The sequence below is a fragment of the Hordeum vulgare genome, chromosome 2H, assembly GCF_904849725.1.
Source record: "Hordeum vulgare subsp. vulgare chromosome 2H, MorexV3_pseudomolecules_assembly, whole genome shotgun sequence".
Lineage (NCBI taxonomy): Eukaryota > Viridiplantae > Streptophyta > Magnoliopsida > Poales > Poaceae > Hordeum > Hordeum vulgare.
In genome coordinates, this window is record NC_058519.1 from 508,595,664 (window position 1) to 508,608,895 (window position 13,232).

Sequence of the window (13,232 nt, forward strand, 5' to 3'; positions counted from 1 at the left end):
TCACCGGGGGGGCAACCCACCCCGGGGAAGCCCATAGGCCTTGGGGGTGGCGCACCAGCCCTTGGTGGGCTGGTGGGACAGCCCAAGAGGGCCCTATGCGCCAAGGATAGAAAATCAAAGAGAAAAGAAAAAAAAGGAGGTGGGAAAGGAGAGAAGGACTCCACTTTCCAATCCTAGTTGGACTAGGATTGGAGGAGGACTCCTCCTCCCTTGGTGGCGCAGCCCTTGGGGCTCCTTGAGCCTCAAGGCAAGCCTCCCCTCCCTCCTCCTATATATATGGAGCAATTAGGGCTGATTTGAGACAACTTTTCCAAGGCAGCCCGACCACATAACTCCACGGTTTTACCTCTAGATCGCGTTTCTACGGAGCTCGGGCGGAGACCTGCCGAGATTAGATCATCACCAACCTCCGGAGCGCCGTCACGCTGCCGGAGAACTCTTCTACCTCTCCGTCTCTCTTGCTGGATGAAGAAGGCCGAGATCATCGTCGAGCTGTACGTGTGCTAAACGCGGAGGTGCGGTCCGTTCGGCACTAGATCGTGGGACGGATCGCGGGACGGTTCGTGGGACGGTTTGCGGGGCGGATCGAGGGACGTGAGGACGTTCCACTACATCAACCGCGTTCACTAACGCTTCTGCTGTGCGATCTACAAGGGTACGTAGATCGGAAATCCCCTCTCGTAGATTGACATCACCATGATAGGTCTTCGTGCGCGTAGGAAATTTTTTGTTTCCCATGCGACGTTCCCCAACAGGTCCACAGGTGGTTTTGCTATGTTTCTGGGAACAAATCTTGTGTCATGGAGTGCAAGGAAACAGACTACCATCTCAAGGTCCAGTACCGAGGCTGAGTATAAGGCTCTAGCAAATGCTACAGTTGAAATAATGTGGATCCAAACTCTGCTTTATGAACTTGGGGTTAAGGCTCCACGAGCTGCAAGACTCTGGTATGATAATATTGGTGCAACCTATCTCTCAGCCAATCCTGTTTTTCATGCACGGACTAAACATATTAAGGTTGATTACCATTTTTTCCGAGAAAGAGTAGCACAAAAGTTGCTTGATATTTAGTTTGTTCCAACGGGTGATCAGCTAGCCGATGGGTTCACTAAACCACTCACTGCAAGGAGATTGAATGATCTCACATACAATCTGAATCTTGGTAGAGCACCATAGAGTTCAGATTGAGGGGGAGTATTGAACATATGATAGAATAGAATCCTAGAGATTTCTTTCTGTTATTCGGTTAGTATCTCCTCCATATCTTGTGTCTCTCTTTATATCCTGTACCGGATGTATCCTAGCATCTTCCTCAACTTGTACGCCAAGGCAGGCTGTCGCCCCTTCTATAAAACCTCGCGGCCACCTACGGGTGGAGATATGCTTCCTCGTAAAGAGAACATATTTATTTCAATGGTATCGTCCCAAAAGAGGGCGATGCCGACACCTTTGCCTAACCCATCATGGGTGATACAATGCTTAAGTCCTATTCTTTCTCTTATTCTTGTGACGCTCTACTCACACTATCGTGTTTCTAAGATGAACACAACAGAGGGGTGGTGTGTGCGCACTAGGCACACCAACTCCCGAACTGTTCTGGGGTGGCCCAAGCCCCGACAGTTCTAGCACATGATCATCGTTCCTCCTGACGGGCGCACTCCGTCACACCCGTCAGTTCCTCGGTAGCCCCAACACCGGTTGCTTCCTTTCCACCTTCCACTAAGTCCATATTACATACACGGGCGGACCTAGAAACATTTTTATGGGGGCAAAATACTTGAGTGGGGGCATATTTTGGTAGATTTTGTATAAATTTATAGAGTTTTGGTATTTATTTCCTAAAATACAACCAAATCCTACAAGATTTACAAAACTTGAGTGGGGGGCATCAACGTGGGTTCGCCCCTAATTACATATTTCCACCAAATACATGCTCGAAGTCACATGCTAAATAGGCTTTACGAAAAAACTTTCGTCAAATACATGCGTGAATTATCTCCTTTCCGCCAAACAACAATAGTCTTTCACCAAATCCTACGTGGACAGAAAGGATAGTGATACGTGGTGCCTTTTGATTGGCCACAGAAATGTACGGAATCACGCAAAGTTCCTATTTGTTTGTCTCCGGTTTGCGGGAAAACGGACGTCTGGACGCATTAGCGGATTGATGCAGGACTACGTTGGATCACAAACTTCATCGGGACAACGCTATAGAGACGCTTGCGGGAGGTTTGAGGATCCATTTGGAGATGCCTTAATATAGGTTCCCCATCAGATATGGGCACAGAGTCGAGTAAGGGCTGCCCAAAAGAAAAATTAGGCTTGTTGAAACTCCGTCGACTCAGACTTAACCAAGTCTCAGCCGACCTTGCCACATTGTGTCCCATCATTTGAAATATATTTTTCCTACTGATTGTAGCATTCGTCTTGCTGGTTGTAGCATGTCATCCCTCGTCGATTGTAGCACGTTATCTCACAGGTCGCAACATCATGCATTGAAGGTTGTAGCATTTTAGTCAGGATGGTTGTAGCATATATTTTCATTGCTTGCAATACCCCTTGCAACATTTTCATCACAGTTTGCAGCATCCAGTCATGATGATCGTAGCACTACAACTACGCAGTTAACGTCGAGTAGACTTCGCTAAGTCTCAGTCTATTGAGTTCTAGACACATATGGGTATACCGTTCGACGGGGTGGGAGGTCATATATGTGCATTCCATGTTTGGGTCTAGACAAAAAGGAAAGGGGGAAGAGAGGAGAATAAGTTGTAGGCTTGACCATTTTGTCATGCGCTGATATGAGTTGTGGCCTATTGTGTGGAGAGAGGATTTATGGCATGGAGGGGCAGAGGCACAGACTTTTTGGCTTTTATTTTTTCATATTTTATATATTTTAATCAAACATCAATTAAGTTTTGTTTTCATATTCGTGTTTCCTGTGACAAGAGCTTTCAAATAAGGACAATTTGAATATGTTTTAATAAGTTCTATAAGTTTGTTAAGTTTTAGCTACTAAAACTTGATACAAATAATGACAAAAATTGTAAGTTTTAAAAAATAGAACTTAGAACTTGATGTGCCCTCGTGCAAAATCCAACTCCTTGCAGATCATGACATAATCGTGCCTAGTGCAGGTGGGCACGGCTAGGTAGGTGTGTCCCCCTACAAATCTCTGCTATTGTTTGGCTCGACCAAATGCTCAATGTGCTACATGGAGCGGAAAATATCCAGAAGTCTTAATTTTGATTTAAACTTTAAATACTAGCATCTCCATTGAAGGCCGAGCAGAATGTTGCATGAAACAAGGCCGATAGCATGCACCAGTGACGTCGCATATGGTGTCTGATATGCCTACCACAGAATGAGTGTGACAGTTTCAAGTATTGAAACCACCTATATTTAGTATTAGAAAGGTAGACTATTTCAAACCTGGTTTTCTTTTCATTATCATTGTGCTTGTGTGAGACCTCTTTTTATCTAGAAGTGAAAGTTCACGTGTTGTAATCTGATCAGACAATGACTAGACTATATGGCACACTCTCTCTATTTCATTATCCTTTATCGGAAAAATGTTATTTTTAATATATTCTATTTATACATCAGAGAAAAATACTTGTAAAGAGGAAGAAACTCTTGAAAACGACATAGTTGTTTGATTATATTCAGGCTCCCAAACCAGATCAGCACAAGAAACAGTTCAGGTGCGACCACACAAGCCCAGCCCAAAATTATTTCTCCCTTGTTTTTTTACGAAAAGGGCAAAGGCCATATAGACACACTCTTCGACAAGGTCGAGATTGGCCAACCATCGTCGGTCAGAACTAGATCCATAGGACCAAGACGTACGACCATGTTGTTCTCTCCCCAAACCAGCGTGACCGAGACAAATCTGAAGAAAAAAATGTCAAACTCGAAGAACCATATCTGAGGATACATCATCTTCCACACGCCTCTCAGCGATACGAGGAAACATCACCGGGACAAGGGTGGAGCGACAAAACCTTATTCCACGCCAACAGCGACATCATTATCTCGCCACCGCTTAAAGAAGATATATCCGATACACGAAGTAGAAAAACCTATGACTCCCACCGGTAAATTGAGGCCTCGCCGTACAGCTCCGGCCTACCGGCGGAGGAGAACCTCGTACCTCAGGAGGTACCTTTTGATATAAGTCTAACTTAAACCTTAACTTTGTAGGCATTGTGTAGCACACCATGCATCCTAACCTCACCTGAAACATAAACCAACTGTAGTAAAAACTGAAACATCAACCACCATTAGTACCCCATGCATCTTAACCTCACTTGAAACATAAACCAACACTCAAAAACAAAAATTGAATTATCAAGCACCACCAGTTCAGTTACGTCAAAAAACTGCCACCATTAACTCAATTATGTAAAAGAAAAAACGCATTGTCTAGTACACCATGTATCTTAGCCTCACCTGAAACATAAACCAAAAACTGAAACATGAACCGCCATTAGCTAGCTCAGTTGTGTCAAAAAATTCATACTGCACTCAACAGTTAAAAAGTACCGGATATTTAGTTCGGGATATTGAACCCGACGTGAATCGAACACGCAACCTTCTGATCTGGAGTCAGACGCGCTACCATTGCGCCACGGATCCGGCATGCACACAATTGTAAATATCCCTTGATATTGTGGAACGTAAATGGTCTCTTCCTCTTCTCTTCGTTAAAATTCCGTCGCTGGAATGGCCATGCCGCATATTGAAGTTCTGTTCTCACGCCACCAGCAACAACTGTCACTCTTATTGCAGCTTTGAGGTTGCAGAGTACTGTATTTTTCATACATGAGCGGCAGATTTAAGCTTTACAAGACTGCAGTCCAACATAAGATTTCAGAGGCTACAGATGGATGACACCGAGCCCCATTTTACTGAAGAACAGATAATGCCTGTTTTTTCATTCATCATTTCATCTCAGCATGGAAGTCTAGTCGAAAAACTAGCTGAAGTAGAAGTAGTACAGATCAGATTTTAGTACCAACTGAAGCACCGCAGCAAGTTTCAGACTAATGCCTAGGGCTAGGTGGTTCCAAAGCAACGAGTCTCAGGCCTTCGGTTCATAGCCCCCTTCTGTTGACACGAAAAGGCTTGAGCTGAGCAACTAGTGGTTATGTCGAAGAGCCTATTCACTCATCCAGAAGCTCGTACCCGACGAACTCAACCCAATTCCATCCATCAGGCCCACGATGCACATGAAACAAGTGTCATGGCCGCGTCAGACCCACACCACGAAGAACTTGGCAGCGTCAGACACGTCGCCGTGCCGGCAGCCGGTCCATGCATGCAGCTTACATGCGCGCCATTAAACCGCGCAAGAGAGCAGCTCGCAGCTGCATTGATGCCGGCTTGGCTTGCTTGACCAGAGTTGTTGTACTGGTGCATTAACCGAACCAAAGAGGCGCAGCAGAGCAGAGCAGAGCAGAATATAGACGGATATATTCTGCACCCAGAAGAGTTTCAGTGTTACAGTATACTATGTGAACATAAAGTATATCCACGGGAAGCGACGTCGTCCTCTTCCGGGCCTCTCCCCCAGCTCCAGCTGCTCCTCTGCGGCGGCGCAATAACTGCGCTCCTGCCTGCGGCGCCCACCGGCGCGGCGATGACGGGCATAAATACGTGCCGGTCGGAGCAGCTTGTTCCGCCATCGACCGATCACACACACACACACACACTGCTGGTAGGCACGCACATCTACTACTCCTCGTCTTCTTCGTGCTCACTGGCTGCACGCAGGCACAAGGGTTCCATGTGAATCCTATCGAGGATCGTGTGAGCCGCCGTATCTCCACTCCGCTGTTATTTATGGTCGCTTGCCCTTGCACGCGCATCAGTCTCTGAAGCGTGCGTACGTACTAGCAGTGTGTGTATATAAGCAAGCGCTCGCCACTTCGCCAGCATCGCCTGGCCGGCTATCTCAGCTTCCTCATTCCCTGGCTTCCTCAGTTCCTCCACGTACGACTCCTCCACAACGTGCGAGCTAGCTGCGGTGCGAGACGAGACGATTAGGCCTTGTTCGGTTCCTCTAAATTTGAAGAGGTTTGGAGGGGATTGAGAGGGATTAAATCTCCTACAACTCAAATTTCATCTAAATCCCCTTCAATCCTCTTCAATCCCTCTTGGGAGGGATTAACCGAACAAGGCCTTAATGAGGAAGTCAGCTGGCGTGGGAGCTCTGGCGCTGGCCCTTGCGCTGGCCATGGCCTCCTGCTCGTGCGTGACCCATGGCACCAGAACCACACCAAGTAAGCCAGCCAGTCGATCGTTACGTACTCGCGTGGACTCGTACCTAGTACTCCGGCTACTTACCACTGCCAGCAGACGACATGGCACATGTGGCTGGCAATTGACACGTTACGTGCATTATGCAGGTTCAGGTGCCGATGCCCTGCAACCTGGCCGTGAGGCGACGCCCGGAGGGCAAGCGGCCTCGCCGTCGTCCCATCAGGAGAAGCAAGGGATGATGCTCAAGGAGGGAGCGGTGACGGGGTCGCGGCTGCCGGACTGCGCGCACGCGTGCGGGGCGTGCGCCCCGTGCAAGCGGGTCATGGTGAGCTTCCGGTGCGCCGAGGCCTCCGAGTCGTGCCCCATCGCCTACCGCTGCATGTGCCGCGGCAGGTTCTTCCGCGTCCCCACCCTCTAGTCTAGGCTCTGCAACGCCTGTGTTCCTTTCTTCTCGCTTCGTGATTCTGCTCTTGCTGGCGTTGGCGTCAAGCTTGTGGATTGTCTGTTCCTTGAGTGTTGTATGTAAGAAATAATAACGTTAACGTGCCGCGAGCCACAGTGGCACTCAGTGCTGCGCGTACAAACAAAACAATACAGCAGGATTTAGCACTACTACTATCAAGGATTTAGCACTACTACCAGCACCGATGAAGTGTATGTGCACGTACAAACAATACAGCAGGATTTTAGCATTAGCCAGCACAACAATGTGCAGCCTGCGACTAGAATTACTGACGCCAGGATAGATAGAACACATTCTTTCCCTTTCAAATTTGCTACTGCTAGCAGGACTCTGTCTGTCATCATGTACAAAAGAGAGCTAGAAATTCTGCAACGAGGGGCTGTCCGGAGCCTCAGGAGACGGTTTTGTTTTCTTCATTTTTTTCCTGTTACCTCGGGCCGGACAGCTCCACCGCCCGGAGGTTGAAAGTGGAGTCGACGATCCAGTCGTTGTGTCGCGGAGCCAGCTCCGCCTCCTGCCGGACCACCTCCACCTTCTGCCACTCCTCCCAGCGCTCCGCCAGCCCGTCGCCCTCCAGCATCCTCACCACCTCCGACATCTTGGGCCGGTCCATCGGTGACCCCTGCGTGCACAGCAGCGCCACCTGGATCAGCGCCTCCACCTCGTGCTCCACGTACACGCTCTGCAGGTCCGGGTCCACCAGCATCTCCACCTTCTTCTCTTTCAGCAGCCCTTTCACCTGCACCAACGCAACACACAATTCTCGGCATCACTTTTCACCTCTCACGCTAGCCTCCTCTCTCTCAATCATGGATGACACTACACATCACACATCACGCATGGGAGGGAGGCCAAGTGTCAGTCACCTTGTTTACTAACTGTCACTGATCACGCATGCTATAGGACACTGAACCAATAATGACAAACCGTTTGCTCCAGCTCTCAAACTAGAACTGGCAGACAGCTAAGATGCACGATGCAAACAAAACTAGAGTTGCATCGCTGCTCATGATATGTATGCTCAATGATAGAGAACTCCCGGTTCAAAAAAAAAAGATAGAGGAGAACTTACCCAGTCAAGCAGCATGACATCGTCGTCATTCGCAAGACGTGCGAGGTCAAACGCCCTCTGTCCAGTGATAAGCTCCAGAAGCATGATGCCGTAACCGAAAACATCCGTCTTCTCAGAGGACTTCCCGGTGGATAGGTACTCGGGAGCAATGTGCCCGATCGTTCCACGGACAGCTGTGGTTACATGAGTGTCCTTGTAGTCCATAAGCTTGGCCAGTCCAAAGTCGCCCACAACCGCCTCAAAGTCTTCATCCAAGAGAATGTTTGCAGCTTTGACATCACGATGAATGATCTTGGGATCACAGTGATCATGCAAGTAAGACAGTCCTCTGGCAGATCCCAGTGCGATCCGAGTTCTCTTTTCCCACTCAAGAGCTGGCTCATTTGGCCCTCGCTCTAAAAATCAAGTACCATAAGTCAAAACTGAAATCACTAATCATGTACTAGAGGTACCATAAATCTTAACTGAATTAACTAAAAATGCTCTACGAGTAGTAGATAAAGTAAAGTTTAGTTATTTCAATTGCCGTAAAAGTTATACTGCTGTGGATACTCTAGTGGAAATGCTTCATGATGCGATCAATGAAGCTCAGAGTCGTTGTCTTGTTTCTTATTTTTTATAGACTAAATACTAGGGACATGCTAAGTGCAATGCTGCATTGATCACATCATGTCCCATGTGTCAAAGAGATGAAACAATCCGTAAAAGTTATACTGCTGTGGATACTCTAGTGGAAATGCTTCATGATGCGATCAATGAAGCTCAGAGTCGTTGTCTTGTTTCTTATTTTTTATAGACTAAATACTAGGGACATGCTAAGTGCAATGCTGCATTGATCACATCATGTCCCATGTGTCAAAGAGATGAAACAATTAAACAGTTTAAAATCAAGCTTCAAGGGTATTATTCTTGCTGTGCCGACTTGATATTGCTTGTGTACAAGTAAATATGGCTCCTTATATATCCAGAGAAAGAGAAAACTAGGTCTACAGTTGGTCAAAAAAGTACAGAAATGTGCAAAAAAAAATCTAGAAGAATAAGTAGAAAGGAGTAGGTACCTCGTAAACGTGATGCAACGCTACCATTAGCCATGTATGGATAGACTAGTAGCCGTTCTGTAGGTGTCATACAGAATCCACGGAGTCGAAGCAGGTTCCTATGCACTGCCATACTAATCATTTCAACTTCTGTTTGGAATTGGAGTTCGCCACCAGGAGTACGTTCTTCTTTTAATCTTTTAACTGCTACCAATGTACCATCCGTCAGTCTCCCCTTGTAGACCTTTCCAAAGCCACCTCTTCCTAGAATGTTCTTATTGCTGAAGTTATCGCTAGCAACTTGAAGCTCCCTTAGTGAGAACCTCTTTAGCTGGCCCAGGTGCACTTCTGGATCCTCCTCGGCTGAAGATAAACAGAAGTAAAGAGATAAAACAAATTGTATAACATGACCAGGGACATCAAAGCATGCTATATATATATAGTACTAACCAGGGACATCAAAGAAATGCTCTTCAGGTTTACGTCGCCGCCACAGTGCAAATCCAATTGCAGGAACAGCAAATATCAATGCAGCACCCGCAGCAACACCTCCAGCAATTGCCCCGGTTTTAGAGTCACCTAACAGAATTGAGTTATGCCAGCAAGCACATGTTAAATACGATCATCCAGATAATTTGAGAGTTTCAAGGATTGCCCATTTCAAGAAGTATGGCCTCAGTGCCACAGAATCATAGTTAACAAAATTCACCTTGGTTCGTGACTGGTGTTGGAGGATTGAATGGGGGAGGCGGAGAAAAAGGAGGTGCCCCAGGACATGGTTTCGTAGTACCCGGTCCACAAAGATTTGGATTATTACCAAAACTGTGACAACAAGTTAAAAATCACCATCCTCACAAGATGCAGTAAGCACCCGAATTTTCAACCAGAAAGAATACCTTATAGGGGTAAAGAGTGAAAACGAGCCGGTTGATGGAACCTCTCCAGAGAGATTGTTGTTTGATAGATCCCTGTGAGATTGTTAGATGCATGTGTTATATTGTACTTGTTTGCATGTTTGTTACCATGACCACAGCATATCCTTAAGACACATGTAGAATATGAACTATAAATAGTAGAACAGATAACTTACAGAACTTGGAGGGTGCTAATGTTGGTCAAGGACTGTGGAATTTGACCAGAAAGACTGTTGTTGTTAAGACGGCTGTTATTCCAAGTAGACATTACCAGAAAGAAGTATGTTAGAATCATTCCAACGAGCAGGGCCAGAAAATAATCATTCAAACCAGCAGGCCTACAGAAAGCATTAAAGCCACAAGAAAAGAACTACACAATAGATTTACCCTCCATTGTAACTAGATACCTAACTGGATATGGTCATATGAAAGAAGAAAACTATATGAATTAGCATTCAATAAGACATGCAAATCCAAGAGGACTTCTGGGAAGAAAAGCTTGTATAAATGCATGCCTGTGCCATGATGCATCTTTATTGTGGTTCTGTGCAGAGTTCCTATTATGTTTTTTTTTTGGTAAGGGTGAGACACTGTCAGAGAAATGTAGGGGTCTGAACCAGAAAAAAAAGGACACATGGAATTGACAATTATATTCATTTCAAAAGGAGTAAAAAGGTATATTCTTACAGGAATCGCAACTTTAAGAGTTGCCCCAATGTGTCTGGAATACCGCCAGTGAATTTGTTCAGGTACAGATCCAAACTGACCAGGTTTGTCAAGTTCCCAAGTTCCAAAGGTATTATCCCACTTATATTGTTGCTGTACAGCTCCCTGTCATATAACAGTGAAATTTCACTAGAAGTTTCAAGGCATGCAGAATGAGAATGCCAAACTTGTAAAAGGTACCATAAATGATTGATAAACAATAAGAGGCACAGAAATAATGAGAAAACTACAAAACTACACGATGTAGGATGTCAGCAGAAATCTCACAAACATCACTTCCAAAATCTGTAGGAGAACGAAGCACATGTAGTAGACACTCTAAACATCCTAGAATAGTACAATTACAGAACATGGTTACAGATTTTATTGAAAACCAATGTAGTTTCAAATGCCGTGACATGTTTGTCATCCGTACTCGGCACAGCTATGTTTGGAAGTTCAGGCACCAAGCTCACGAAAACATACACAGATGCAACTACTGCGCCATATAACTAAAAAAATAATTATTGGAAGGCTAGAATGTTAAACTTACAAATATTGTAGATTTTTCAACTGTCCAAGTTGGGACACCAATGCACCTGACAGTTGTGCGTTTCCAAGATCACTGCAACAATAAAAAGGTTACAGTCGACACACAAACGATCACCTTTATAACTTTTAGCAAGTGTAAACTAGAGAAAAATCTATCAAAAACTTACACTCTGATTACACTGTTGTCGGTGTTACAAGTAACATGGAACCATGTGCATGGATTAACCAGAGTGGGATCCCAACTCTGCAGCACATTGTTAGCATCTTTAAGGCTTTGGCGCAGACTGTACAGAGCATCACCTACCAATGGAAGTACAATATGATCAGGTATAAGCAATTTATACATGCCTAGTCATTTAAGGAAATATACATATATTCTCCCAATAATCTTATGTGAAGAAATTTAGCAGTTACTTCGCCACCACACTATGCACACAAATATATAACTCCCATTTTGTCTAAAACCTATGCAAAATTTAGCATAGCCTACCAGTCAATATCTAAAGTACAGATAAATATGTGAATACCAATATAAAAACATGGTAATTGATGAGTGTTTAACATGTTTTTTTTTAGATTATGGAAAGAGAAGATATCTTTAGGCCTGTGCATCCAAAGATGCACGCTTCCCGTTTTTTGCAAGAATAAACGTGGTCCTTATATTTAGCTTCAATTCCTTGACCCAAGCGGTTACTCTAGTATAGAAGCCAATATATAGTAAAAACAAAAGGCAAAGCAAATGGAGAACATTTTTGTTCATTGACCCAAATAGTACCTCCACATTTATACAACAGGTACATCTTTGTTATGTACAGTTCTAGTAGGAGCCAAGACATTACTAAAAATAAATGTAAAGCAAATTATTACCACCATAGACAGAATGTAACACTTTTGATTCTAACACCAGAAGAATACTAGTTCTACCTTCAGACAAACAAATTATAGCAATTCTATTATTTCAGTTAAAACCGAAAGATATGGAAATCTACCCTGTAGTGAAAAAGGGCTAGATTACATTTACGAAAGGTTAAAACTTAAAACAGGGCGAAATATGTGCAGTGGTGGTCTCTACAAACAAATATGTGTCCTGAATACTGAAACTTGTAGAGCCATAACATGCACCTCCAGAAAACCAGTTTAAGCACAATGCCAAATTACAGACTTGGCGTTACTTCGGAAGGGGAAAATGTTTTTCGTTTCAACCGTAGTTGGGGCAAGCATAGATACTACTAGCAGTACTTGTGTGGAAGCTAATTCTATCTCTCTGAATTTGCCAGTAGACCAAAGTTATCAGCCATAGCGGGGGGAAAAAATGAAGAAAGAACAAACTCGTCACACAATATGAGAGACATGGTGATAAAGAACCTACATAATCCATCAAAGCTGGAAAGGGGAGATTATAAGACCTTCCATTAACAGGAATAAATTCAGTCCACGCCCATGGGCGGAAACTTGCTAAGAAGTACAGCAGCAACACATGCGAGATGTTTACTCCCTTTCCCCAAAATTATATACTCACGAGCTCACCCATAGACCAAGCAATTCGTCAACCCGAAAGGAGGGCGGAAGCCAAATAACTCAAAATTGAGAAAATTGATGGAGCGGCTCACCCTCTGTGTTGGCGGCGACCCGACTGACGGCCAGCACCAGTGACAGGACCGCCGCCGCCGCCCACCAGCACCTCCGCAGCATCTCCGGCGACGCAGCCATCCGAGCGCAGGCAGCTGCTAGGTGGGCCCGTCTCAAAGCCGCAGCATACGCGCGCTGCCGGTCTCCGGCGCCCTTCTGATCTTGGCTACGACGGCCCCCGATCGCCTCCCGCCTCGCGCCGCCGCGTCGACAGCTGCGCCTCCACCCCCGCCCTCTCTCTTCTCTGACGGGAGCAGGGCACGTTTTTTTTTTTACCGGTGTGGAGTAGAGTATTTTTCAGCTCGAGATTTTTAAATTTCTGCTGGTCTGGTCTCTGCCCGTGCTTCCAACCTAAAATGTTCCATCGGCAAGGGAGGCCTGTTTCGCGGAAGGCCGGGCCACCGCGCGCTTGTCCACCCGGTTCACTGTCAGGTGGGGACGGCTTTCGGGGGCCCCGCGCGTCGGTGAAAGGAGAGCCGGTTTCTTTACGGTGGGTGTCGTTTTCCGGCGAGGCTGGTGGGGGTCAGTGGGCGATGGAAGTGTGGCAGGAGGGATGGGCGGTGACGCCGGCGTGATGCGTGAGCGCGGTGCTTCCC

The 13,232-nt window shown here is 45.8% G+C and overlaps 2 protein-coding genes and 1 non-coding gene across 3 annotated transcripts; 1 reads left to right on the forward strand and 2 right to left on the reverse strand.

Moving 5' to 3' along the window:
- Nucleotides 1-4,566: 4,566 nt before the first annotated feature.
- On the reverse strand, nt 4,567-4,638 carry TRNAW-CCA. The gene has a single exon. It is a non-coding gene; the product is annotated as a tRNA-Trp (tRNA).
- Nucleotides 4,639-5,695: 1,057 nt separating this feature from the next.
- Nucleotides 5,696-6,806, forward strand: LOC123426895 (protein EPIDERMAL PATTERNING FACTOR 2-like). Its single transcript, XM_045110798.1, has 2 exons — nt 5,696-6,284; nt 6,411-6,806. Exons 1-2 carry the CDS (start codon nt 6,188-6,190, stop codon nt 6,680-6,682), a joined length of 369 nt encoding a protein of 122 aa, XP_044966733.1. The 5' UTR covers nt 5,696-6,187; the 3' UTR covers nt 6,683-6,806.
- A 60-nt stretch (nt 6,807-6,866) lies between these two features.
- Nucleotides 6,867-12,955, reverse strand: LOC123426894 (LRR receptor kinase SERK2). Its single transcript, XM_045110797.1, has 11 exons — nt 12,618-12,955; nt 11,175-11,307; nt 11,009-11,080; nt 10,438-10,581; nt 9,927-9,998; nt 9,733-9,804; nt 9,546-9,658; nt 9,287-9,415; nt 8,858-9,199; nt 7,800-8,194; nt 6,867-7,466 (listed from the first exon to the last, which is right to left on the reverse strand). The coding sequence occupies exons 1-11, from the start codon at nt 12,715-12,717 to the stop codon at nt 7,155-7,157; spliced, it is 1,884 nt and encodes a 627-aa protein (XP_044966732.1). The 5' UTR covers nt 12,718-12,955; the 3' UTR covers nt 6,867-7,154.
- Between the last annotated feature and the right edge of the window lie 277 nt (nt 12,956-13,232).

Coding starts and splice junctions, on each gene's coding strand:
- LOC123426895 (XM_045110798.1), top strand. CDS start 6,188: ATGAGGAAGTCAGCTGGCGTGGGAGCTCTGGCGCTGGCCCTTGCGCTG. Junction 6,285..6,410: donor TGGCACCAGAACCACACCAA/GTAAGCCAGCCA, acceptor TGCATTATGCAG/GTTCAGGTGCCGATGCCCTG.
- LOC123426894 (XM_045110797.1), bottom strand. CDS start 12,717: ATGGCTGCGTCGCCGGAGATGCTGCGGAGGTGCTGGTGGGCGGCGGCG. Junction 11,081..11,174: donor GACAACAGTGTAATCAGAGT/GTAAGTTTTTGA, acceptor TTATTGTTGCAG/TGATCTTGGAAACGCACAAC. Junction 8,195..8,857: donor CGTTGCATCACGTTTACGAG/GTACCTACTCCT, acceptor CTTGATTTTTAG/AGCGAGGGCCAAATGAGCCA.